This window comes from Neolamprologus brichardi, chromosome 11 (genome assembly GCF_056152115.1).
Source record: "Neolamprologus brichardi isolate AB-2024 chromosome 11, ASM5615211v1, whole genome shotgun sequence".
In the NCBI taxonomy this organism is placed as follows: Eukaryota; Metazoa; Chordata; class Actinopteri; order Cichliformes; family Cichlidae; genus Neolamprologus; species Neolamprologus brichardi.
In genome coordinates, this window is record NC_142114.1 from 30,196,776 (window position 1) to 30,224,444 (window position 27,669).

A 27,669-nucleotide genomic window follows, 5' to 3' on the forward strand; every position below is an offset into this window, starting at 1 on the left:
TGACGCATGATTTTGAGACAAAAATTTGTGACAAAAAGGAGGAAGGCTGAGCTGAAGATGTTAGGATTTCACTGGGAGAGACCGGGATGAACAGGATTATAAATGGACATGTCAGAGGGACGGCTCAGGTTGAGCAGTTTGGAGACAGAGCCAAGACTGAGACGTTTGCACATGTGCAGAGGAGGGATGTAAATGAGGGGCAAAGGATGATGAAGAAGCTGCCACACAGGAGGAAAAAGGAAAAGCTCAGAGAAGATTCATGGATGTGATGAAGGAGGACATCCAGATGGTTAGTGTGACACAGGAGGGGTGCAGAGGATCCCCTGTGGTGACCCTTAAAAAAGGGCAGCAGATAGAAGTACAGGTTAAAGATTACAGCTGGAGAACGTAATTAAAAGAAACCACAGACAGCAGTGATAAAGAAACATGTAAAAAAAATAACCAAGGATGATTTCCATATTCATTGCTAGTTTTTATGTCAAAGCCCAACAAAAAATAAAATAAAACAGTCTCCCGTGGGTCTTGGTGGGCTGTTTTTGGAGCTCCTGTGGTAAAGCAGCAGCAGCTGTGGCCGTGGCAGGTTGTCGGTGTTGCTGAGCTCTGAGCTGTGACCGCGGAGGGGAGGAGAAAAGTGCGGAGCTGCAGCGGCTCTGCTCATTCAGCCTCCGAGCCAGCAACCAAACAGCAGCTCCAACTTCAGCGCACATCGGAAATACTGAGCAGGAAACGGGCAGCTGGAGGGACACCGACCGCTAACTGTCGCTTCACCTGCAGGGGGATAAAAACACCATCAGGTAAGACTGAAAAAAGACGTTTGTTTGTTTTTATGATGGAGCCAAAACAGCTCCGTGTGGGGATGCTAGCCCGTTAGCTAGCCAGCTAAGTAACTAACTAACAACGTCCCCTCCGCGGTTAGCGCGGCTCGGCTCGGCGTTCACAGCTGGCGAGGATCGGCTTAGAGTTGGGGTGGGAGCCCTTTTCTCGAGTGTTTTTACATGATTAAAAACCAGGAAAAAGTGAGCCCAGTTTAAAGGCAGTCGGGACTGTTGTTAGCTCCACTTAAAAGTAATCAGACCCCTTCTGGAAAACTGTCGATGCGAGCCCGAGTGTTACCAAGAATAGGGGCAAACACGGGGTTTAAATCAGTATATTAGCTCTTAGCAGCATTGCGTAAGCTAATGCTGATTAATACCAGCTCTAACTAACTTTGTCTGCTATAAAGCCCCCCGAAGTCTGTTTTTATCTTCCGTTTTAGCTGATGTGTTGATCCTAAAAGCAAAAGCCGACCCCGATAAAAGTTTAACGATGGCAGCTGCATTTACCAGGAAACTGGGTTCATTATTAGCTAACTACTCACTGAGCACTTTAACGTGCGGACAGAACTCGTTAATTTCGACATTTCCCGCTACCTCCCTGCTATTAGGCAGGTTTCTCAGCCTGTCTTCCTGCCCATATGTCCTCGTATGTGTGCTCTCCACAGCGGGACAAAAGGCCCAGCATGGCGGCCCCCTTCCCCCTCTGAACCCAGCCCACACTGGAGGTGAGAGAGCAGCAGAGGGGCTGCTCTTCTTTGTCCTACCGGGGAGAGGACCAGAGCTTCAGTCTGCCTCTGAAGTCGTCCTGCTCTTATCAGTCAGAGTAAACATGCTGTCACAGGTATTAAAGAGCTCAAAGTCCAGATTTATATCTTTAGAAACTGAACTGAAGTGTGAGGTAAGCAGAATAAACAGTGATACAGATCATGAGGGCAGGTATTTTAAAAAGGTTTTCATGAAGATATAATACTTGAGCTTGTGTGTTTCAGGAAACGGTTTGGTCGAAGCCACTTCTCTATCTTGATTCTCACTTCTATAGTTTTTCAGGCTGCTGTGGTCGGGTGCTGTGAGCAAAGATCTGTTGGTTTTTGAACACTGACCCTTAAATAAAATGAAATTACAGAACCAAAATAAGTAATCTGTACTGTTAGGTTCTGTTACCGAACCGTAAATGTGGGCTAAAATCACTAACAGCTGCTGGTTCTGCACCAGGTCTCATTTAATCTCTTTTTTGTTGCTGCTGTTATAAAGTCAGATTAGTGTGGTTGGTGTCGGAGCTGTTATGTGTGACTTTAAAACACGCTTCATGCGGCCTTATCCTTTCTGTTTCAATATAACCCTGGGTCAGATTTGCTTAGGAAGGCTGAGACTCAGTGGCAAGCTTAATATGAACTTTCAGATGCTTCACTGCTTCCTGTATAAGCTCTTTCTGCAGAGGAGACACTCGACCACACTTTAAGAACGTTTCTGTTCTTTTCATGCCGTTTCTTCCCTTTTCTTTTAAATAGCACCCTCTGTGGTGCTTCCTTTTTTTGGCCTGCATGAAGCGTTATGCTCAGACCGCGTTGTTGATAGCATCTCAGACAAGCTTTTCAGGATGTTGTTTCAATACAGCTGAACTGCTTCAGCCTTCAGTGTTACATGGAGCTAGTTATTGTTACAGCATGCCTTTTGTTGTTAGTGTAAAAAAGCCTTTGACACGTTTTTGTTTCCATATTTATCACGATAAAGATTTATCTGCAGACGAATTGCATCATTGAATCATTTCAGTATTGCTTGATTTGAACTCTTATTTTTTTTAGGTGTTAACTTTTAACATCAAAACATAAATTTTTATTACCTTGAATCCTGGATGTTGAAAAAGCTGCTGTGTTGTTATGTTGTTGCTTCTGGGAGGCCTTTTTGTTGTGTGTTATCTGTCCCTGAGGAGATTTTCTTATCTCCATGGCTCCCATCTACAAACTGGTGCAGGTTGCTTTGATTGTCATTAGATGAGTAACTTTCCCTAATGGTTTGGTGAGGAAGGCCTCACTATGGAAACAGCTTGAGCCACCAGAGGCAGAAAGAGAGGAGGTGGAAAAAGCTGGAGAGTGATGGGCTTTTTTCCACTCTGTTCTCCTTCTCATGTCTCGGTGGAGTCGGACTGAGGAACAGCCATGGCGACGTGTACCAGCTGCACTGTGATGAATGGTCGGGGCTCAGGAGGCGTTGCCATGACAGGGTCCCTGGCACGCGCTGCTATGCAGACGCCTCTTTTCTCAGGGCATGTTTACACATTATTTCATCGCCTGGGCCTGCTTGGTTGGTACTTGAGAGGAAAGGCCTGCCTGAATATGCAGAGCTTTTAGGAATGATGCGTCTTTTTCTGTTTTGATGACAGCATCGGGAAAAAAACAGCTGTCGTGTAACCACACCTGACTGCACCTCTCCATGGTATTGTCACTAACACTATTAAATACTCCTGTCGCTCAGCCTGTTTTTGGTCAGGACGGAGCTGTTTGGGTGTTGAGCAACACCGTGACGCGCTTTCTCAAACAAGCTTGATGTCCTTTTGCTCGCCTGACTCAGTGCTGGTCTTTGCTGGCACTAACGTGAGAATCTAACCTGAAAGTTTTTGTTGCCAAACTGAGTGAAGCAGTTTATCTCGCCTAAACAGAATCGAATGATGAGTGAAATCGCTCCAGCTGTTTCTCTAAATAGGAGTATAGGAGCCCAGTCAGTGGTCTCACATGAAGAATTGAATTCTGTGGTCTACATTTGAGGCTGGAATTCCTAAAACCTCACTTTGAACGAGAAAATGAAAATGAATTTTAGTTCTTAATTCCCGAGTGAAGGGAAACGTATGTTCGCTGTGGCGTTTTCATTTTTGTGCGTCTTTCTTTCAGTGGGGGGGGGGGGGGGGGGGGTTTCAGGTGTAGCTCAAAGTGGAAAAGCACCGTGGCCAAAGAGGAGTCTCTGGGGGAAATACTTCCCCACTTTCACCTCAGCTCTGCTCACAGGCTGCACTTTGGAAGCTCGTGATTGTGCTCCAGATAAGAAGTCGTCTCTGGTTTTTAAGAAGCTACGAGACCTCAAACATACAAATATTTAGGTTTGACCCATCTGTGTGGATTTACAATAACTCTGAAAATATTTAGAGTATAAAGCTGTAAATCTGCATAGCTTTATGCATCCATCCGTTTTCTGCAGCTGGGTCACTTTGTTAAATATAATCGATTGTGCACACGCTGCCTCTGAGACATTTGGGAATAACTGAAGTAAAGAATTAGTAAGAAAAACTTTTGCCTTGAAGGCAGTTGCAATCAGTTTTGAGCAGCGAAGCAGATTTAACGACTTGGGGGCGGGGCTTGACGCAGCCAGAATTTCCTGCTCAGATAACCACGACATGTAAACGAAACCACATCAAATTTCCATAGAAAATTTGTGATCAGTTTTCGCTCAGTTTAGACAGGAAGTTGTGTTTGTGGTGTTCGGCCTCCTCCGTGGTTGCCGCCACCACGGCTGTTCTCTTTATCTCCCTCTGTGCCCGCTGTTCTTCACTTCTGTGCTGTGCCTTTAGGAATTGAACGACACTGCTGACCGTAAGCTACGTGATCTAAATATATCTCCGCTCTCTCTCCCCCCCCCCCCCCCTCCCCCTTTTTTTATTTTCTCATCTGCTCTTCATTTCAGCACTTTTGTTCAGAACCCTCTTGGCTCCTCTTCATTCATTCATGTGTGCAAACACGCTGCACCACATGGAGCTGTTGGTGAACTTTCTTTACTTGATTATAGAACTAAAGTCAGAGCAGATGTATTTGAATTAGGGCTGCCACAAACGATTATTTTGATAGTCGACTAGTCACTGATTATTTTTGTGATTAGTCAACTAATCAGATCATCATCCATTGGAGTAAAACGTACAGCTTATTGAACCTGCAGCATCTGCTCTTATGTAACTATCATTAGCTTGCAGCTTTAAGTGTTTAAGGTATGTGCTAACTAAAAATAAAGACAAGATAAGAGTTTATTAAATTTTAATGAAATTTGCAGATTGTTTCGGTGAAGTTTAATAAACTCCTTGCTATCTAAAATATAACAGGACACCGGAGTAAATTCTCACACTTCTGATAATCAGCTGTCTGCTTGACGTTTATTCAGCTGTGTAAAAACTATAACTTTAATCTCAGCCAAACCGATTTACTCAGGAACAAATAAAATACTAAAAAAAGCCAAACAATAACATTTTTAAGTTATCTAAGTGACTTGTATATCATGTTTAACCTGAGTAGCGAAAGACGGCGGTGGGTTTGAAAACGATTTGCCGGGAGTCCGGTGAGCCTTGCCCCCGGCTAGCTATCGAGCTAGTGGCTAACAGAAAACGTCGGAGCGCTTTTGAAAATATGTGGTGTCTTGATAAACTGAGCAGATATTTGAGGTTTACACAGCTACATTCTCGCCTGAAAATATGTTAAACGTTTATTTTGTGACCCAGAAAGATTAATAAGAGTAATATTAAAACTAACTAGCTGCCGCCATTGTTGGAATTCTAGGACGCAGCTTCTTCTTCTTCGGGGTTTAACGGCAGCTGGCATCCTTGTACATGCAGTGCTGCCATCTTCTGTTTCAGTCCGTTATTACACTCTTAAATCCTACTACTTATTCCTGCGTCTTTTGTGATCTTACAAAGCTTCAAACGACGCGACGACTATTAAATCAGTCGTCGACGATTTTAATAGTCGACGTAATCGTGACTAGTTGACTAATCGTGGCAGCCCTAATTTGAATATGAAATGAATAGATGCAAAGCTGCGTTTCCACCTGGAGCGATGTTGTAGAGAGAGGAATGTTAATAATTTCACGTACTGTAATTAAATAAACATAAACAGTCAGATTTCAGCTGACGGTAAAAGTAGTCGATAACATCTATCTGCTCCTTTTAATCACGTCAGACATTTATCAGCCTGCATCACGCAGGCTGCCTGGACTGATTTTGTAGTTCTGGCTGAGGAGTTGCAGTAATGTGAAGTGCACATGGTGAAATAGAGGCAGGTCTGTGGTTATGTTGCGCTACCCCGTGGATACTGTGTGCTACCGTGATGCACCAAATAAAGCTCATCATCCCTTCTTTGCGACACGTTTGAATGTGGTCTGTAGCAGAAATGAGTAACAGAGTTAGGACGTGTCTACGTGCCTGTTGCTGGGCCTGAGCTGTCTTTGAGGCTGTTTTTGTTTCAAAACCTGGTAACGATCTCTTGTAGTTTGAGTCTTGTGTTAAAAAATAACTTTTTACAGTGAGTAATCCAAACCACACGGGAATGACTAACCTCGTGTTGTGGTTGGATCATCTCAGACGTGTAGTCTGTTTCTTTCTGCCATGATTGTTTGTCTTTCACTGAGAACAACTTAACCCTCATCCTCCATCTTCTCTGTGCTAATGTGTTCCTACTCGCCTGACAGTTGCTGTTTAGTTTTCATCTTTATACCCTAGCAGCTGGTCAGCTTGCTTTTGTAAATAGTTTAAATAAATAAAGATGGCTGGAGGTTAAACTTTAATGAAGACTTTGGGTTTGGGTCAGTTTTTAAGCCTCTACATGAACTCGTAGTGACATAACAAATGCAACATGAGTCTTATAAATTACAACAGTGCTTTAATGGATTATTAGGAAATCATTATGCAGCTATTAGCCGGCCTTGATTCACTCAGGAAATTCCCCACCCGAGCTTATCATCTTACAGGGAAAAGCAGAATATATTAACAATGACAAACCAGCACAACAAGAGGGACTAAAATCTAAACATGTCTTCTTAAAACAAATGAGGATGTTGTACAGAATAGACTCTTCCTCAGCACGGAAGCTGAAATGCTCATGAAACCAAGGTTAATTTAACCTCATACTGAAGGATCGTTTTCACAGAGGACTTAGTTGAACTTCAGATATAATACAAGTGATGAAAATAAATTACCGAGGGGGAAAAAGGGTGAAGGACTTGGTTTTATCTGGTAAAATGTATTTATACAGTTTTTTTAAAAAACATTTATTTATTGGTTTTAACCGGTTTTACATGGTGTACCGTGAGCAAAAAAATAAATAAAATTTAAAAAAAAATAAATGAATGAATAAAATAAAAAATAATAATAAATAAATAAATGAATAAAATAAAAAATAAATAAAAAATAAAAAATAAATAAAAAATAATAAAGTAAAAAAAATAAAAAATAAAAACAAAACCACAACAACAACAGAAACAGAAACAACATAATAATAGAAACAAAAACAAAGCAAACCATAACAAAAGGGAAGGACAGATATACAAATCAAGTTAGAGTTTCAGGCTGTTAAGTCCACAGTGTGCACGCTGCAGTTCTCCAGAAAGTTGTAGAATTTTGACCATATAGCCCAAAACTTGTCCAGTTTATTTCTTAATGTATAAGTTATTTTCTCCATAGATAGTACAGATGTCAGTCCATTAAGCCACTGAGATAGTCCACATATTTTTTGATTTTTCCAACACATAGCAATACAGCGCTTGGCTTCCAAGAGTCCAATCGTTAACAGAGCTCTATTGTTTGCAGCAGGTACAAAATTATTCGGGTATATATTTAAAATACATATGTTAGGATGAAGAGGAATCACATCACCAATAATTTGACTCAACAGATTTATTACCTTTTCCACTCCCATATACAGTGAAATAAAGTGCCCCTGTGTTTATACAGTTGAAGCTGGTGACATAACCCACACATGTGACCAACATTTGTACTTAGGGCAGGGACGGCTCAGCAGGTCGAGTGGTGGCCCCAAGATCAGGGGTTTGGCTACCCTGAGGTACCGTCTGTACACGCTGTTCCCCGCGCGCCCAGCGGCTGCCCACTGCTTCAGACTGAGTGGGTTGAATGCAGAGAGGAATTTCCCCACGGGGATCAGTAAAGTATACATCATCATCACATCACATCATTATGCTGGTGGGCCCGAGTCACTCAGTAGGTTTCCTGCCAAAACACTAACAAGCAGCTGATTCAGCAAGACAACAAAAGGAGAAGTGACCAGGAACAGAAACGGGAAACAGTGCTACAGAAACCAACTAGTCACTGCAGAATTTCAGTGTGACTCTTAGTTATGTTTCTAGGAAGCTACACGTCAGGATACAACCAAGTCTGAAGAGCTTGAAGTGAAGCAAACTGTGTTGCTGTTTGATGTGTGTAGATGTTCAGTCTCTCATCACAGAAGTGTCTTCACTTCCAAAAACCAGGATCCCGTGCCAGGCTGTCCAACCCCTGCTGACTTCAGGGAGGGTCAGCGACTCTCAGGACCTTCTGTAGGGAGAACCCACATGTTTGGGGCTCTCACCTTTTTTTTTTAGGACTGAAGCCGTTTTGTTGATTAGAGGCGAAATATCTTCAGGAACCTGTAAGACGTCCTCTTGTCTTTAACTGCATAGATCTACCATGACCTGGCCTGTGGCTTGAACATCCAGTGAGGTGCCTGCGGTGGCAGATGGTAGCAGACTTGTTGCCTTGGAGGAGCAGCATGTTGGCCAACAGGCAGCTGACACTTGGAGCCCTTGCAAGCTAAAGCAAGTACAGTGTTAATGACCTTTTAACTGCTTCAGCTTGTTAAAGGTCGACTGTAGCTCAAAAGAGCAGGCTGTCCGTTGATACTGGCTGCTCCAGTCTCTGAATGTAAATGCCCTCGAGCAACATGCTGACCACAGGTCGCTCTCTAATGCATGTGATTGATAGAAAGCACTTAAACATGGGTGTGAACGAGGCATCTTTTATAAAGTGCTTTGAGTTCTCTGGAGTAGAAAAGCTATATGAGAATCGTTCCATTCAACCTTTCCTGTTGGGATGGACCGATTCCATATTACGCTCCGATACTGAACTAAATTACTGGATTGGATATTGGAGGGAAACCATTAAATATCACAAAAGCACCTCACAAAACTTGCGACATGGCGTAACTCGGCTCATAACTTTAGCATGTCGTATGCGTCACGTGATAGAGCGGCTGTGGCGTGCGAGACCTGTCGGCGGTCTGGTTGAGCATTTGGAGCCTCGCCACCAACCCGGCATTTCATCTCCGACAAAGTTATCACAGAGAGAAGTAAAGCAAGTGTGTAAGTTCATCTCTGAATGTTTGTAAAGCATTCCCACGTTAAGCTTATGACTCCCCCTCCCTCTCCTGTTGCTACTTCAATCATGATCAATGATCAGCTGATCGTCTCTCTTCTTTGTTTTTGTCTCACTTTGCACCAGAAAGAGGAAACCAGCAGCTGAACAACAGCAGCACGTTTAAGCTTGATAAGCTGTTGTTAGAATTTATTTAATATTATTTCTACACCAGGATCTTTTTCTACAGCTGACGTAACTGTGCAGGGGCGGATCTAGCAAAGTTTAGCCAGGGTGGCCGATAGGGCATGAACAGGGAAAAGGGGGCACAAAGACATACTTTTCTTTCTTATTCTCATTTAAAATGTCGAGCTTTTAATAAATAATTATCCGAATCTTACACCCAAAGTTTTAATCTGATGTAAAATATATAGAAGTCCATTACTGTGTATAGTAACTGTTAAGTCTAATATACAGTAAGCTATAGTACTTTTTCCTTTGGGAAGGTACCATCTGTGCAGTTCTGTTGAAGAAAGATGTTGAATCTATTTAATTATTCTTGAAAAATAATTTAATTCTGTGCATTTGTTTTAAACACATGCATTAAATTAAAATTGGGGGCTGGTTCACTTTTTTTTTTTTTTGCTGGGAGTTTGCAGCCCTGTTAGTTATGATGTTTAATATTTCTGCTAAGTTCTCTTTAAAATACCAGAATAGGGAGGATGGAGCAGGTTTAAGTTTATTAGATTGATCAGTTTTGCTGAACTATGAAATATTTTAATGCAGTGTATTTTTTGCATACAGGTTTAACAGAATAGCTTTAGTGTTTGTTTTGTTTGTTTTGTTAAAACTTGAGTATGAACTTATACAAAATGCATTAAAAAAAAACTGTTTTATTGATTAAAAACACACTATATCAGATTCATATCGGTATCGGCAGATATCCAAATTTATGATATCGGTATCGAACATAAAAAAGTGGTATGGTGCCATCTCTAGTTTCTTGTTGATTGGCGATTCTTCAGCCGGCTCGGCTCGAGTTGAGCTAAACAGCGAGTGGGTACCACATGTGTTTGACATGTGCTAATAAAGGAAAATGTAGAGATCGTATACTTGGGTGAAAAAAAAGAACACGGTAATGCTGGGAACAAGAGCAGAAAAGGGTCTTTGATGTGGCTCTAAATGCAGAGAGGAAGAGCATCCGTGCAGGAGAGACGATGAAGTCAAAAGCACAGAACGTCACCAGACTGCTGCTCTTCCTCTCCGTATTTAGTTCACTCCTCATCCTCAGCCAGCACAGAAAGATCCATGCAGCTCCGGGCCTCTTTTGTGTGCGTGTAAGTTGGCGCCTGAGCTTTATTTAAAAGAGGCGCTCGCTGCCAGGTTCTCCCTTTGTGTGAAGCAGCGCAGGTACAGCACGAGCCTCGAGCGCTGAAGTATCTTTATTATTTCTGCTCTTTATAAAGAAGGTGAGAATAGACGGGAGCGTCACAGATCTTCTCCAGTTGTCTAGTAGATCAAGTTGGCACATAATATTAACATTAATAGCCATCTTATCTCCTTTGGTTAAAAACTGAAATTCAAGCATTGATTTGTGTGCATTGTTGGTTAGTGTTGGATCATATGTTGAGGTCTCTCTCGCGTCCACCTATAGATTGTATCATTTGTGGAAAATAATAGAAAATCGAGTATTTTGGATTATTTTTCAAGGCCCGATTTTCATAAATTGAGTTTCAGTGATGCTTGGCTGTGCTACGACTGGCCAACACCGACATCCTCGCCCTGCAGTTTCAGGAAGTCTGTCAAACACCCTTTAAAGAAAACGCTGTGTTTGTTTTCCCAGGTACACGATGTGCTTCATCTGTAATAAAAGCAGGTCGACAATTATTCAGCAGGTGAACATGAAAATATTGATAGTGGAAACGACTTTATTGGCCAAAAACTCAGCTGGTGGTATGTGGGCACGCACAAATGAAATCTGTGGGCAATAGGGCTGCCACAAACGATTATTTTGATAGTCGACAGCTTATTGCACCAGCAGCATCTGCTCTTATATAACTATCATTAGCTTACAGCTTTAAGTGTTTAAGGTATGTGCTAACTAAAAATAAAGACAAGATGATAGTTTATTAAATTTTAATGAAATTTGCAGATTGTTTCGATGGAGTTGAGTAAACACAGCCATCTGCTCCTTGCTGTCTAAAATATAACAGGACACCAGAGTAAATTCTCGAGCATCTCACACTTCTGATAATCAGCTGTCTGCTTGACGTTTATTCAGCTGTGTAAAAACTATAACTTTAATCTCAGCCAAACCGATTTACTCAGGAACAAATAAAATACTAAAAAAAGCCAAACAATAACATTTTTAAGTTATCTAAGTGACTTATATATCATGTTTAACCTGAGTAGCGAAAGACGGCGGTGGGTTTGAAAACATTAGCCGGGAGTCCGGTGTTCTCACGGCTCTAGTTAGCCTAGCCCCCGGCTAGCTATCGAGCTAGTGGGTAACAGATGTCTCTGAAAACGTCGGAGCGCTTTTGAAAATATGTGGTGTCTTGATAAACTGAGCAGATATTTGAGGTTTACACAGCTACATTCTCGCCTGAAAATATGTTAAACGTTTATTTTGTGACCCAGAAAGAATAATAAGAGCAATATTAAAACTAACTAGCTGCCGCCATTGTTGGAAACTGAGCTGGGCTGCGCTATGAATTCTGGGACACAGCTTCTTCTTCTTCGGGGTTTAACGGCAGCTGGCATCCTTGTACATGCAGTGCTGCCATCTTCTGTTTCAGTCCGTTATTACACTCTTAAATCCTACTACTTATTCCTGCGTCTTTTGGGATCTTACAAAGCTTCAAACGACACGTCGACGATTTTAATAGTCGACGTAATCGTGACTAGTCGACTAATCGTGGCAGCCCTAGTGGGCAATACTGATCACAGCTGTGCTGGAATCACAAGTCGAGCTGGTTCAAAAATCCTATGATCATTGAAGGCGCCGCCGTAGCAGTCTCCTGTCGACTACAATAAAATAAGATTAAGATGATTCATTAGACGGCAGGTACTAGCAGTAAAAGTTTATTCAGAGCTTCTTTGGCCCGTTAAGGCTCCAGGGTTGGATGCACTTTAGAGATGTGCAGACCTTTATTCCCTCTGTCCAGTCACATGGTCGAAGAGCAGACCTCCGATGTCATTGGAGGGCTTCGGACTCATAATCCAGTGAATGTGAACCTTTTAGAAAGCGTCAGCGATTACTTCAAAACAGATTACGTTATTTATTTATCTGCTCAGAGTTGTTGAGATGAATTTCTGTTCTGTGGGATTAGCCACAGTCTTTATGACATATCATGTCATAAACCATATCAAGAGGTTATAGGTGCCGGGCGACATGTCAGGGGTCAATCCTCCCATCTGCTCCCAGCGCTGATGAAAGTCTTTTGCAGAGGATTTCCTCTGGTTTGATCCGCGTGTTCTCTCAGAGGGGAAATAGGAAACCCTTTTAATATCCTTCACATGAAAATCCCCCCAGTCAGCTGTTAAAGAGCGAGGAGTCAGATATCATCAGTACATTTCTGCAAGTTGATCAAAGTGTATTTTGCAATGTTGCTTTTGTATTTCTTCATTTCCTGTCTGTCGTTTTAAAGTTTGCGTGGAGTTCCTGAGGCACTCGCTGTTAAATGCTCAGAATGCGTTCGCTTTGTTGTCCAAATGATCAAGGCTGACACGGCTTTGATAGTATAAAGGAACAAAAAGGGCTCATTTTTCTCTCAGCATATCTTTGATCACATCAGTCAGTGTCTTTTTTTTGTTTGCCTACCTTTACAGCTCTTTTTTTGGGTCGTCCTCACATTCTGTGATTCAGCAAGCGGCTCTTATCTCCTGTTGCAGAGCAGGGATGGAGCGTGTCCTGCAGGTTTTAGATGTGTCCTTGATCCAACACAGCTGATTTACATGGCTAAATTAGTCATCTACAGAGGAGGCAAAATGCCGCAGCTCGTCTTTTAACTGGCACTCGAAAGTTTGAGCACATTTCCCCTGTTTTAGCTTCACTTCACTGGCTGCTCATTTCTTCTAGGACTCATTTTAAAATTCTTTTATTTACTTTTAAAGCTCTCCATGGCCTCGCCCCATCTCATCTCTCTGAGCTGCTACAGCCTCACACACCCACCCGCTCTCTCAGGTCAGCTGATCAGCTGCTCCTGCATGTACCCAGGACTGGGCGTAAACTTCGTGATCGTGCTTTTGCTGTAGCAGCTCCAAAACTGTGGAACGAGCTTCCTTTAGAGATTCAACAGGTTCTTTATCTGTTTTTAAGTCACTCTTGAAAACCCACCTCTTTACCCTGACCTTTGACACCACGTGAGATGTTGGTTTATTTTTTATTTTAGTTGTTTTTAGGTGATTCGATGCTGTTTTATCTTGTTTTTGTTTTAATATAGGGCTGTTTTAATTTTATGTTTTATGTGTTTTACTTATTTATTGTTTTCTGTTATTCTATTGTTTTAACTTCTTTTCTGTACAGCACTTTGTTCCTGTGCTGGGTATTTTAACGTGCTTTATAAATAAAATTGGATTGGATTGGAAATTAGCTCCTCAACATGTCTTGAAGTTCTGCAGAGGCTGATAATGAACTAATCATTTGATTCAGGTGTGTTGATGAAGGGTGATGTCTAAAACCTGCAGGACACCGGCCCCCGAGGCCTGGAGTTCCCCACCCCTGTTGTAGAGTCTGAGCAGGAACAAATGTTCATAATGGGACATTTTCCTGTGGGTACTTGATGCTCTAAGTGCTGAAGATCTTATCATCTTCTTGGTGATGTTATACCAAGAATTTTCATGTACCGATGATCCGCCATGGAATCATTTCTGTATCTAGCACTGCTGCCACGGGTCTGTAATCTTTACCATTTCTAGAGTTTTCAGATATTTTTGAGGTCTTGTTAATCTGTCTCTTTAAACACAGACTATTTGTCCTCCTCTGAATGTTTTTCTATAAAAAATGTAAAAAGCAGAAGAATAGACATGGTGGCATCTCCACAAAATGACAATAAACAAAAATACACATTAAAAATGAAACTGATTACTTTTCAGTTAAAATAGGGTGAACTCCAAGTTCATGTTCAGGATAAAATCTGTTTGATTTTGGGTCGCGGTGTTTGATGTAGGCGCAGGTTCTCTGTCCATGTCTCCACCAGCGTTCAATAGGATTGGGATTAGGATTAGTGCTCTGAGCACGGCTGCTTTAACGAGCGCTAATTGATTTGTAACTGAGGATGTGCTCGGCATCGCTGCAGCGGAGCTCAGGCCAGGAAGGACGACATCATCGGGTCCTTTCATCAGCAGCAGAAGGATGCACCGCTCTGGCTGCAGGAAACTTCCTCGCCGCTGTGATGCGTGGCTTCCCGTCTGCCGCCCACCGTGGGCAGCAGGCCTCTCTCTGGGGATCTCCCACGGAGTGATTAGTGCAGGCTTTCCAACTGTGCTGTTTGGTCTCTGTAAACAAACACAATCCATTTGTTTGCCTGAGCTGTACACGACAGCTCATTGTTTGTGCTGAAATCGCTGACTTCAACAGTTTTAGCCAAAAGCATGTCAGTCAGTTTTAACACCCGCCCTGTTTCCTGTCTTCCAGAGCCATGCTGGAGTGACCATCCAGTTCCTGTCGATCCAGGTGACCAGTGAGCGACATCATCATGGAAGAATAGCATTGGGAGTCAAAGCTCGACCTCCTCCTCCTCGTCCTCCTCCCCCTATTCCTATTCTCTCAGCCTCACTCTGTACTGAAGCCTCCCCCTAACAAACACTCACCCACCCACTCACTCATGCAGGACCCTTCTGACCACTCCTCCCACGCAAGTCACGGTCCACTCCCACCGTCTCTCCAGCCAGTCAGGCGGTGAGCGGCTGGAAGCCGTGTAATCCTCTGTGAAGTATAGCGCCTATACGGCCGCATATGCTCCCCTTTGTCATGGCGGCTGTTGTTGTTGTGGAGGCCTCCCTCAGGAGAGAGCAGCAGAAGGCAGCGTAAAGCTCACAAAGGCAGGAAGGGAGCTGGAGAGCGAGCGAGAGGAGGAGACGCTGCAGATTGTTTGGCTGGAGGCGAGTGAACTTCGCAGGGCAGCGGATGGTGCTCGGTCGGTGTGAGACTCCATAATGTGGGGCTGGCATTATCTCCCCAAACCAAACACAAAGTGGACCAACAGTCAGCTCTGGAGATACCTACCACCTGCTGAGCAGCAGCGGGGAATGCAGTGAGGACAACGTGGACCAGATTTTTTTTTCTTTTCTTTTTTTGTGTCTCTGTGGAATATTTTTCTACTTTTGTTCTGTTTGGGGTCTTTGTGATTACAGCCTACCAAAAGTGCCTTTATGTGTGACATCGTCTTTGGACATCCTGAAGTTAAATATTTCAGATTATCACTTGACATTTGCCGTGTGCTGCCATATTCTGGATTATATAGGAAGTAAAAGGCTTGACGCCACCCTCCACTAAACCTGACAATCATCAGCTGCTACGCCCGAGCAGCAACTTCCACCTGTCTCCACTGGACCCATCCGAGCCGTCGCCATGTTCAGTATTCAGTCCAAATGGCGCTACCTTATCATGTTCCTGGGCATCCAGCTGGTGGTGATGGCGCTGCTGTCCCGAGAGGGATACCAGAAGAGGGTCACTTACTTCATACGCATCTTCCGCAAGCCGGACGGGGGCGCTGTATCGGGCCGCAACCACACCACACCCACGATCGGCGGAGGGGACGTATACGCCAACCTCTCACACCTGCCCAAAGCTCACGGCCATCGAGACGACATGCCCTACTGTCCCAAAACGTCCCCTTTAATAGGTGAGTGCTCGTGCCACGTCTTCAGGATTAGGCTTTCCTCCGTTTAGCCTTAAATAGATGTTCGCTAGTTAAGTGGATCCATCGTAAAGGTTTAAGACAGCGATTCATACTTCAGGTAACCCTTAAAAGCTTAAATCTCTTGTTTAAATAATATAAAGCATTTGGGACTTTGCGTCCTTGTAGTCCCTAAAATTCAGCTCTGATTGATGAAACATTATAGGTCATGAAAGTTTTTTGGCTTGTGAAGTTGAGGTGGTTCAGGCATCTGACGAGGACGCCTGCCGGGCAAGCTGTTCCAGGCTTTCCCTGCCTCAGTGTTCCTCCAGACAGGCTGGACAAGGTAGCCGGGAGAGGGAGGTCTGGGCTTCTCTGCTCATGCTGCTGCGCCCACGACCCGGACAAGTGGAAGAAGGAAGGATGGAAATGAGGCTGTGATTGAACTTGTTCAGCTGTAGATTAGATGCCATGTTTTGGTGCAGGTAGCCTCGCCTGCAGTCAGCTGAGTGTGAGCGAGGACTGAACGGCAGCTTTGAGGATTATAAACAGCACTTTTATGATAAAATGTTTCTATAACTTCTGATTTTGTCTCACCTTTATTTAAATATAGTGTAAATCTTCTTGTAATAGATAGGCAAACTAGACCAGTCACACGAGTCTCGCTGCAGGGTTTTTCCTTTTTTTGCATATTTGAGTCACGTGACCTTTTTTCTTCCTCGTTTAGCTCTGGGTTCAGTCTCAGAGAGGATAAACAAAACAGGTGGTATTGACTTGATTTTAACTGAAGAGAAAATGGAAATGTATGCAGCACTTTTGTGCTTTTCTTTCTCCCCGTTATATAAAAGCAGTGTGTTTGTTCCTGTGGCTGACGGTCGTATTAAACATCATTTGAGTCAGTTTGCAAGTAATACCTGTGAGCTGAAAGCTCTAATCACTCTACAGCTCTGGCTGCTCTCAGCTCCTGATATGGTTGCCATCAAACACAGAAGCCAAACTTACCTGCTGCACAAACCTTCTGTTTTGAAGAGGCAGCCAATCAGAAGAAAGTTGGATTAAATGGAGCGGAGCCAAAACGCCTTGTTTCAGACAGAACTGACTCATTAAAGGCGATGTTAATGAAGATGTTAAATAATGAATAAATACATTTAAGAAGTGGAAATGAAGAATAACAGCTTGTTTACTCTCAGCTGTGTGCCATTAACACGAGTTAACCAACCAGATTTTTGGCGTAACCCAACAATAAGTGCCACAAACCGTCTCTCCTACATTCCAAACCAATGTTGCCTCAGGGCAACATCGAGTCTCTTCAGAGCTGCCTCTGTGAACACGTCAGCTCGGCGCCTTCACCTGGTCTTCATCTGGTTTCTGAGTGCCTTTTAGCTTTGAACCTGAAATCATGCACCTGGTTTCAGGTTTTCTATAAAAATAGTTTGCGTTTTTCTCAGCGTGCTCTTTGTGTGGTTCCTTTCTCAGATGTTCTCAGACACAGAAGTAGAATCAGTTCAGTTTAACAGAATCAAAATAGCTGTGGAGATGAGATTGACCTGGTTCAAGTTGCCTCTCAGATGAAGCCTGTACACAAACAGCTGATCTGCAGTCAGGTTTCCTGAGCGTGTGTGTGGATGGTAATAAAAGTGTGTTTTATTACCTCCAGTTCACTTTAGTTTCAGTTTTTTTTAATTGTCCTTATGGATAAAAGCCAAATGTCACTCTGACCTCTTTAAAAATATTTAAATGTTTCTGCATGTTTCCCGTATATCTGTCGGATATACAGGAAATGATCTGCGTTTGATCGCTAACAGGCTGGGGAAGGAGCGCCTGTGTGTAAAGGGTGTGACACAGTCGCTGCTTTTATGGTGCTAAGTTTATTTCCATCAATCATCTATAAAAACATGACGCTGCAGAGGGGTCGTGACCTTCTCCGCCCTTTTTCACCTGCTGTGGGGAAAGTTTCAGTCAACTTCATGTGAGTTGATGTCATCAAGTGAGCGCGCCTTACATTTCCTCTCGCGTGTCATATAGGGCTGCCACGATTAGTCGACTAGTCACGATTACGTCGACTATTAAAATCGTCGACGACTGATTTAATAGTCGACGCGTCGTTTGAAGCTTTGTAAGATCACAAAAGACGCAGGAATAAGTAGTAGGATTTAAGAGTGTAATAACGGACTGAAACAGAAGATGGCAGCACTGCATGTACAAGGATGCCAGCTGCCGTTAAACCCCGAAGAAGAAGAAGCTGTGTCCCAGAATTCATAGCGCGGCCCAGCTCAGTTTCCAACAATGGCAGCAGCTAGTTAGTTTTAATATTACTCTTATTATTCTTTCTGGGTCACAAAATAAACGTTTAACATATTTTCAGGTGAGAATGTAGCTGTGTAAACCTCAAATATCTGCTCAGTTTATCAAGACACCACATATTTTCAAAAGCGCTCCGACGTTTTCGGAGACGTCTGTTAGCCACTAGCTCGATAGCTAGCCGGGGGCTAGGCTAACTAGAGCCGTGAGAACACCGGACTCCCGGCTAATCGTTTTCAAACCCACCGCTGTCTTTCGCTACTCAGGTTAAACATGATATATAAGTCACTTAGATAACTTAAAAATGTTATTGTTTGGCTTTTTTTAGTATTTTATTTGTTCCTGAGTAAATCGGTTTGGCTGAGATTAAAGTTATAGTTTTTACACAGCTGAATAAACGTCAAGCAGACAGCTGATTATCAGAAGTGTGAGATGCTCGAGAATTTACTCCGGTGTCCTGTTATATTTTAGATAGCAAGGAGTTTATTAAACTCCACCGAAACAATCTGCATTAATGTCGCTGACAGTCGTGTAGGCCACGTCTTTGGCTCTGTGGAAATGACGTGTGCACAATAAACGTAAGAGATACCAACCATACGGCTGCCATCAAACCACTGAGCTCTGTCACACCGTGTGAAGGCACCATAAAGCTTGTGACAGTTTTCCACCTGAAGAGGTCTTTTATGCTCAGTGTTTGCCAGGATTTGACGTTAAAAGGGAATTCTTTGAAACTGCTCTTTGTACCAGGAAGCTTTGACTATGAGCCCTGAGCTCGAGGTGGTGCACTGTGCTCTACTTTAACTCTTCTGTCAGCTTTGTTCCAGCAACGCCGTCTAAACCCAGAATCCTGCCGCGTGTTTATTCAGTAATTTGAAACGACTTTAAGACCATGAATTGATATGAGGGAAGAAAAAGACTCTTGAAGAAAAAACAAAGATGTTCGTCTCTGTAACACAAAGACAAACGAAACCTGCTGGAGATTTGAGCGGCTCGGGTTCCTCCTCTGGAACAGCTGAAAGGCTCGGGCGGGGATATGAGAGCCGGTTTCATTTGTATTTAGTCTGTTTGAAAACAGAAATCTGAAGCTTCCATGATGAGCTGACCTGGGTCGGCAGTAGGGGTGGGGGGAAAAAATGGATACTGTGTAGTATGGTGATATTTTGTTTGCTAATAATGTATGGATACAGGGACAGCAGAAATCGATATTTTGTTACAAAAAGGTTTTTGTGCTCTGACTTCAGAGCATCCTGAATCCTGACATTCCTTCACTGTCCAAATGTGTTTAACTTTTTTTATTTAATGTAAAATTATATTTTGTTTTAATTTACTTTCAAATTCTTCAGTTGCTGAAGGGGCTGCATAGTTTTCATAAACTGCATAGTTCAGAATAGCTATAATTGTACCAGATGGTTGATTCAGTTAAGTTGGACTAGACTGTAATACAAACCGTTCAGTTTGTCAACAATAAAACTGAAATGAGAGAAAGACTGAGTGTGAGACTTTGATATTAGATAAAATGAATATTGATAAAGTTTATGTACAGAATCTGAATATCGCAAAATATTTTTAAAAATTGCGATAATATCGTATCGAGGGATGTGTGGTGATTCCCACCTGTAGTAGGCGGCACACACCTGCATTTGTAACCCACCACCTGTTCACGTGATCTGATAAGTCAGCAGGCGTTGGAGCGACTTTAAAAAAACAAACGTCAGCTTAATCTTGATTAATACAGTGTATATATACTTTTAATATAGTGACAAATTTTCTTTCCTTTTTATAGATATTTTTTTTCTGTCCCCCTGACCTCAGGCGGGCGGCTGGACGAGCAGAGCGTGCAGGATTGTCAGAGTGATTTCTACTTTACAAACACGGCTGACTTTGTGCTTTTGAATTTGAATTTATTTATTTAAAAGGGACAGTGCAGTTAAACATAGTTCAAGTACAAGACATGAGACTGATGTACCGCACATAGGTTTATAGCTACTGCTAAAGCTGACGTCTGACTTAATGTCGTTTCAAAGCTTGATGTCGGCTCTCGCACCCCGACCACATCATTTGCTTTCTCCGGTAACTACATTCATTCTTGGACGTAATTAATAACTTCTTTCCACAGGAGGGCCGATCCACGTCAGCTTCCCGTCACGCCTTAGTCTGGCCGAGGTTGAGAGGAAGAATCCGCTGGTGGTGCGCGGAGGACAATACAGGCCGCCGGACTGTGTGGCGAGGCATCGCACGGCCATCATCATTCCCCACAGACACCGAGAGCACCACCTCAAGTTCCTGCTCTACTACCTGCATCCGTTCCTGCAGCGGCAGCAGCTCAAATATGGCATTTACGTCATCCACCAGGTTTCTATTATTTCTATTTTACACTAAAATTCAGAAGGCGGTTAGAAATAAATTTTAGTGTCTTTGTGTTAATGTTTAGATTTATATTTGGAGTATTGAGGGTTTTTATTGTCTAACGTGATGCACTAGTTGATGCTTGATAAAGAGCGCCCTCTGGTGTGTGGTCACTGGATGTGCATGTTGGATGATAAGAAATCTGAAGCAGCTCAGAGGTTTAATCTGCTCAGAGCTCACTGATGTTTCACCCTCAGCTCTTTATCTCCTGCACCTCTTGAGCTGGATCGTACCGTCACACTCTATGATGATTTTCAATTAAATGCTTTTATGATATTTTTATTAGTTTTGCTGTTAAATGTGTATTTAATGTGCTGGGAGCAAAACTTTCTGGTTCGTGGCCTCTTATTTATCAGAGTACATGTTACACAGCTGAGTCACGGCCCGCGGTCACAGGACATCGTTGCTCCGTCAGGTCTCCTGGAAATGAGACGCTGGGTCTCAGTGGGACGACCTGTGGAAAAGTAAATTAATAAAATACAAAAAATGTGCGTTTGGTCCCGCTACATCGTAACCCCCAGTGGGCGGGGCTTATGTCTCCTTTGTTCTTTGATTCTCCAGCAGCGCATCGGTTCATCCGGTCTGAAACAAGCTCCTCCTCCTTTTATGCAACAGTCTTCTGATTGGTTGCTCGTTCCATCCAAAGATGACTTTTTTCACACTCCTTTTATAGTTTACCTCACTAATCCTTGTTTAGCACAAGCAGAATTTTCTGTGGCTGAATATTTGACCTGCTAAAGTCTGTCGTGCTTCCTTCTTTGAGTGAAAACGTCTGACTTTGTTACACAAATATTCAGTTTAAACTTGTTTCACGTGAAGAAACATTTTTGTTTTCCTTCTGCAGGCTGGAAACTACACCTTCAACAGAGCCAAGCTGATGAACGCCGGTTTCCGGGAGGCCATGAAGGAGGAGGACTGGGACTGTCTCTTCTTCCACGATGTGGACCTCATTCCAGAAGACGACCGGAATACGTACGTCTGCGACTCGAACCCCAAGCACGCGGCCATCGCCATGGACAAGTTCGGCTACAAGTATGTCTGAGAACGACCGATACATGTCGTGATTTCAGTGCAAAATGTCGAATGAAGTGCTGTCTGAAAGCAGACCTGTGAGTGGGCAATGTTTCATTTTAGTTCAAATAAACCAAACAATAGAAAAAGTCCACAAGCCTTTTCCATTAGCACCTGCTCAGATCGCCACGACTGGTTTCCCACTACAATCCGGATCTACCTGACATGCATGGTTGTCCTCATAGCGACACGTCCGAGCGTCCTGCGACGTGACTAATATGCGACACAAACGCTACAAAAAAGTGGATGTCGAGGCGACGATATCCCTGCTGCTCTGTCTGTGGCTTTTCATCAGACTCGGAGAACACGGCGTTGTTTTTGTAGCCGTTCCCCTCGTTGCCAGGTTTCAAAAATGGCGGTTTCATGATGACTCATCGAGTGATACTGCTGACCAGCCAATCAGTGGCAAGCATTCTGATGACATCACATTTTAGTGCCTGCTCAGATCGCTTGGGGACCCCGAGAGAACCAAACGTAGGTGCTGATGGAAAAGGTGCTGCTGAGGGTAACACTGGCTCAGTCAACACATTTAGATATTAAAATGAAATAAATTCAGATAAAATGTCCTGAAAAAACAAAATGAGTTGATTAGAGTAACTCGATAAAATGAATTAAAATACAATGTGACAAAAATGTGTCACGTCAGTTGTATAAAAGGTTGCATTTAATAAAACAAATAATTTAAAATAATACATAAATGAAGCAGCAGAATAGTAAAGTTAGGCAAAAATGTAAAAGTACAACAAACCTTACTGTTAATGTAGTTTTTCTATATGTAATAATTAATGTGCTAAAGAGCTCTGTAACTAAAAATGCATCATCTATAATGTATCCAAGTGAAATGTATCAGATTAGATTAGATGAAACTTTATTAATCCCTCGGGTGGGTTCCTCCGGGAAATTCAGTTTCCAGTAGTAAAGCATCAAAAGAAGTTGCATGTTACAGATACATTAAGGGGAATGAGAGTAAGGATATAAGCATAAATACACCACATATATACACATATATAGATACAGAATATACAATATGGATAAATAGGATTGAAGTGTAAGGAAATAAACACTGAGGTTGAACATAATCTCTGTGGTGAAACGGTCCAATCAGCAGAATAAAGCAAAAATAAGGAAACAAAAATAACTTAATGGGTGAAGAATAAAACAATAATATTCTATCTGAAGGGAACAGTGCAGGGTAGAAATAACCAGATGTTTCTGTGCTGGACAGATGTGTTGGCTTGTTTAAAGTTCTTACTGGAGAGCCGGAGGTGAAGAAGGGCAGTTTCTCGTCCACTCCACGTGTTTACTGTTGATTTGCTTTTATCTTCACTTGAATTTGAAAACATTTCCCTTGACTTGAAAGTGTTTGTGCACTGCTGTAGTTTTAAATGCGTTACAGAAATAAACTTTAGCTGCTGTGTGTTTGCTGCATGAACCCGGCGACTCTGCAGAAGCTGCGTGTGTGTGTTTTATTATTTAAATGCCAGAGTTCAGTTTCCACACACTTGGCAAATATTCTGTCTGAACAGCATAGAAACTAATAATAAACCCTGATGCTCTTTATTTTGCTTTTAATTCGTCTTGTTTTCTAATCCTAACTCTCTCCAGGCTTCCATACAAGATGTATTTTGGAGGCGTGTCCGCTCTGACGCCCCTGCACTACCTTAAAATGAACGGTTTCCCTAACAATTACTGGGGCTGGGGCGGCGAGGACGACGACATCGGAGTCAGGTGAGCATCATGCAGTTCAGTTTCAGGGTTCCTCATAGGCGCTACATGAAAGAGCGAGGCAGCCTCTGTCATATTGCATTTTATGCGCTCTGGCATCCATAAACTGTCCGGGGCAACAGTAGAAACCTGTTATTGATCAGGTGAATTCTCCAACAGTCACCAAGAGCACAAACATGGTCCAGAGATCCTGACACAGCCGAGTGAAACGTTACTGGAGACCGAGGCTAGATGTCAGTCAAAGTGACCCCACCCCTGAATTTAACCCGTAATCATGTGGGAAATGCTGTGCGTGTCCTCGGTGATCAGGAGGAACGATCGGTCTAACGCTTGTTTCTGGTCTCCACAGAGTCTCTCTGGCTGGCATGTACATCACTCGTCCTTCACTGAAGGTGGGCCGGTACAAGATGATCAAACACAAGCTGGACAAAGGCAACGACGTGAACCCAAAGAGGTACTGCGGCCCGAGTGCTCGCTGGGATAACCAGATCTCGAGTCTGAGCACAGAAACGACCAGACGTGTGTCGCTGTTAGATAGTTAGAAACCAGAGTCAGACACATGCTGTGTAGCTACGTCACAGCTGGCTGCAAGTTGGGCTGCGCATCGTCACAGATTTCTAGAATTGATTCGAATATTATAATTCTTATCATTTATCAGTACATGTACATATTTTTATATCTATAAAAAGAAAGCTGACACTTGTGAGACTTTATCAAAGGTGTGAGCATCACAGCACACGCCTTTGTGTCAAAGAACTGAGGATAAAACAGAAAAACATGAAGGAGATTTTTTTTTTATAGCAGATATAAAATAAAAAATATTCAGCAGCAGATCAAAAACAAAACAAAACCATGAATCAACCTGATGCTGCTGACGTGAAGCAGAGCAAAGTTACAGAGGTTTGATTAGAGACACAGCCGAGCGTTTTGCAAGTTTGCATAAATGTAAACGGTTTAAATTTCTTGCTCACGTGGTTGCAGAGCTACCGGGATTTAAAAATAGTTACGCAAAACAGAGCGTGCCCGCTCCGACCGGTTTTTAAGGGTTAAGCCAGATTACAGTCTGTTCACATGTTTGCTTATGGACACCTGTCTACTGCGCTCTCAAGGTGGAAAAGTGTTTGTTTGTTTGTAAATAATGAGGTCATGATTTTGCTGTAATCGAGCAGCTGTGCTGTTTCTCCTGGAGGATTGAAGATGCTCTGCTTCGTGTGTCTGTCAGGTTCAACATGCTCGCTAAGACGCGTCAGACCTGGAAGACGGACGGGATGAACACGGTGGAATACGAGGTCATCTCGCGGGAATATCTGCCCCTGTACACCAACATCACCGTGAACATCGGCACGGAGGTCGGCCTGCACCCGCCGCCCCGGACTCACGGGCCTGCTCCCAAGGCCGAAGCGAAAGACGCCGCTGAAAAGCTCAAAGAGAAGTAGTCATCACTACTCTCGCTTCAGACGGATAATCCTATCAGTACATGCTGTATGAAGGTGTTGGGTTTTTTTCCTCTAGATTTTTCTTCTGTAAGTTTTGTCGCCCGAGTGTCGCTCTGCCTTCACGTCGTCGGGCGTGCTGGATGATGAAACGCTTAAATCTGTTAAAGATGGATCAGCTCTTCTAAGTGACGTGCCGCTTCCTCCGGTCCTGCTCTAATTTATTCTTCTGAGGGAGCCGCAGCCGAGAGAGGGGGCGGGGCTAACAGTTGGACTCTATGAGTTTATATATCTGCAGCGCTGTGGTCGCTGGTTTAACCGTGTGAGGCCTTAGAATCTATTTTTTTGTCTCGTCTTTTCACTCGTACCTTACTCTGCCGAGGACGGTGGATTTGAAGGCGCAGCAGTCGCACTGTGTCAGACTCTCGTCTCAAAGCTTCTGTGCTTCTGTTACAGTCAAGGCAAAGTTCTCGTGCACACCTGTCTGTGAACACCTTTATTTTACAAAGACAAACGTATCTTTTAAGATAATAGATGAGTTTGTGGGAGTACAGCGGGAGTGATTTCATGGTGTAGATGAAGTTGCGGCTCCTCTTTTTTTCAGCCTTTTACACCATCTCCTTAAACTTCAGTATGTCTGACGTCTTCTGATTGAATTCATCTCTTCTGAGTTCAGTGGGGTTAAACTTTGCATCAAAATGGAGTCTTTTTTTCTTTTCTCTGACGCTTTATATGCAGCGAGTTTAGATGTGACACTAATGATCCTCAATCTGCACAAATCTGGGAAATTAAATGGAACGATGAAATTCAATGGTCACATTTATTAAGCTAATCAAACATTAGAAGAAAAGTGTAATCAATATTTAAGGCCAATGACATTGGGCAATATTTGGGGTACTTTATGTAAATCCTGGTGTTTTTAATAATTGTTAAAATCCTTTGGAAGAGGTTTCAAGAGATGACGACACACTTTAGTGTAATGCCAGTTACATTACGAGTCACCGTAAATAAGAACTTGTTGATGGAGCTAAATAGAAATGTAAGAAGTTGGTGGTGAAACACTGCCCCCCAGTGGTCAAAGTTGTAGTTACATTTTGTAACTTTAAGGTGCCTTTAAACTATTTTAATTACTGAAACAAGAACACTGAATGATGGCCTTGCAGGAAATTCAGCTTCCAGGTTTTTCCTGTAACAGCGAATCATTTTGGTACCAATTATTTGATAAAACTGGCACCTGCTTTACCTGTTAACCACAGAGATCAGCAGCCACCCACCCAAATAGTGTTTATGAGGCAAGTATGGAGGGCAAAGTTTGTGTGTGTGTGTGGGGGGGGACATGCATTTATTTTTGTAATTTAAACTAAATAAATAAATAAAATGTGGTTTGAAAATGTAAACATTCGATTTTTATGTAATACAGATTATGTAGACGACATGAGCTCAGTCTTGATTAGAACTGGTTAACTGGCCAAACAGAATTGAAAAAACACTAATGTAAGTATGAATAATGCATGCAGGTGTTGAATATTATTATTTTTTAACAAACTGTGCACCAACACGGAAATGGCTCAAATGTAGTATTTAACAAGAAAGTATTTATTTTCTTGTTAAATTATGCCTTTATTTTGTTAGTCCTCATTGTATCCTACATATGCCTCAGTTTCTTCCACTGACAGATCTGTGTATGTGGGAGGGAGGGGGGGTCGTCACCAGTGGGGCTGGCTGTAAAACCAAAGAGGATGCTGACGGTGTGAAAAGCTGTGAAATAATAAAGTATAGTCCAAATATTTGTGTAACACTGTCGGTGCAGAAACACTACAGACCACACAGGTATCAGACAGACTGTATGTAAAAGATGGCAGAGATCTGTGGACTTCCTGTTTCATGTGACGGTCCAGAATGAGCGGGCCTCTGAGGAGTCGCAGAACCAGCATGTACATTTATTAAAGTAAAAATGTTTTTGATGGAAAGGATTGATGTGATGTCACAGTGGCTCCGTCCATCGTTTATATACAGTCTATTATCTGCAGCAGACTTCTGTCCGACGCGATGAACAGGAAGCAGGAAGCAGTCAGTCCCCTCGACTGGCTCTACATGTTAGTGCAGTCCTGTTTTTGGGGCCACCTGCTGGTCGTTAGAAAAGATTGCAGGTTTAAGGCACGATGCTACAGCCATCTTTTATATACAGTTTTTGGACGGGGATCATTTTTGACGTTTTTTGTTTTTTTGCTCTGTAAAGAACTTCGTTTTGTCCTGTCCTGTGTCGTTTGAAGACTATGACTTTACTATGAAATCATATTCAACCTTTGGCCTTACACACTCATATAATATCATCTATATATCTGTACTGGGAGTTAGCATGCATGGCCAAGAACAACTTAGTGCTGAAGTTGATACATATCAGTGCTCACTTCAAACATATGAAGCATGCTGTGTTGTGAACTGGAAACTTGTATTTTGAGCATTTTCTTCAGCGTATCAAGCCGCCTCTACCTGTGAATATGTTTGATTCTTTAAGCTGCTTAAACGTTTGCTTTGGTTTGACTCCGTTCTGATGTGAAAATAGAAATCCGTAGCCGCAGAGTGAAGTTACCCAGGATGATGTAACTGAGTTATTTCTGCGCCCCTTATGAATTCTGCACAGTCCAGAGTGGCCTTAAATTCATTAATAAATGATTACTCAAGAAGACGTGCCGACTCTACTTCTTTGGGGGTGAGTGTGTATCATAACTGATAACCGCCAGCCAATCAAAAATCACTTATTCAGCAGCTTTCAGTAAAAACAAAATTTAAGGGGCTTTTTAAAAAACATTTACACGTCTTACATTTATGAGAAAGACTGGCAAAGTTAATAGAAAAAATGACACATTTATTAGGAAAAAAACAAGCAAAAATTTGGTAAATGAATAATAAAGCTGGTAGAAGGAAGAAGCAACGCTAACACAGTATGTATGAAATGTTCACATTTAATGAGAAACATTAAA

The 27,669-nt window shown here is 42.6% G+C and overlaps 1 protein-coding gene across 2 annotated transcripts; it reads left to right on the forward strand.

Annotated features, from left to right (window-relative positions):
- Positions 1-609: 609 nt before the first annotated feature.
- Positions 610-27,372, forward strand: LOC102786339 (beta-1,4-galactosyltransferase 3). 2 transcript variants are annotated; one of them, XM_087848540.1, is made up of 7 exons: positions 610-794; positions 14,546-15,755; positions 20,167-20,402; positions 21,301-21,488; positions 23,133-23,255; positions 23,602-23,706; positions 24,475-27,372. In XM_087848540.1, exons 2-7 carry the CDS (start codon positions 15,482-15,484, stop codon positions 24,686-24,688), a joined length of 1,140 nt encoding a protein of 379 aa, XP_087704666.1. In that variant the 5' UTR covers positions 610-794; positions 14,546-15,481; the 3' UTR covers positions 24,689-27,372. The 2 variants fall into 2 exon arrangements, with proteins under 2 accessions (XP_087704666.1, XP_087704667.1); XM_087848541.1 differs by lacking the exon at positions 610-794 and adding an exon at positions 853-1,656.
- Positions 27,373-27,669: the final 297 nt, after the last annotated feature.

Bases quoted from the DNA above. Each gene is read 5' to 3' on its own strand.
- LOC102786339 (XM_087848540.1), top strand. From the start codon at position 15,482: ATGTTCAGTATTCAGTCCAAATGGCGCTACCTTATCATGTTCCTGGGC. The intron at 15,756-20,166 runs GTGAGTGCTCGT...TTCTTTCCACAG, and splicing joins CAAAACGTCCCCTTTAATAG to GAGGGCCGATCCACGTCAGC. The intron at 23,256-23,601 runs GTGAGCATCATG...TGGTCTCCACAG, and splicing joins GACGACGACATCGGAGTCAG to AGTCTCTCTGGCTGGCATGT.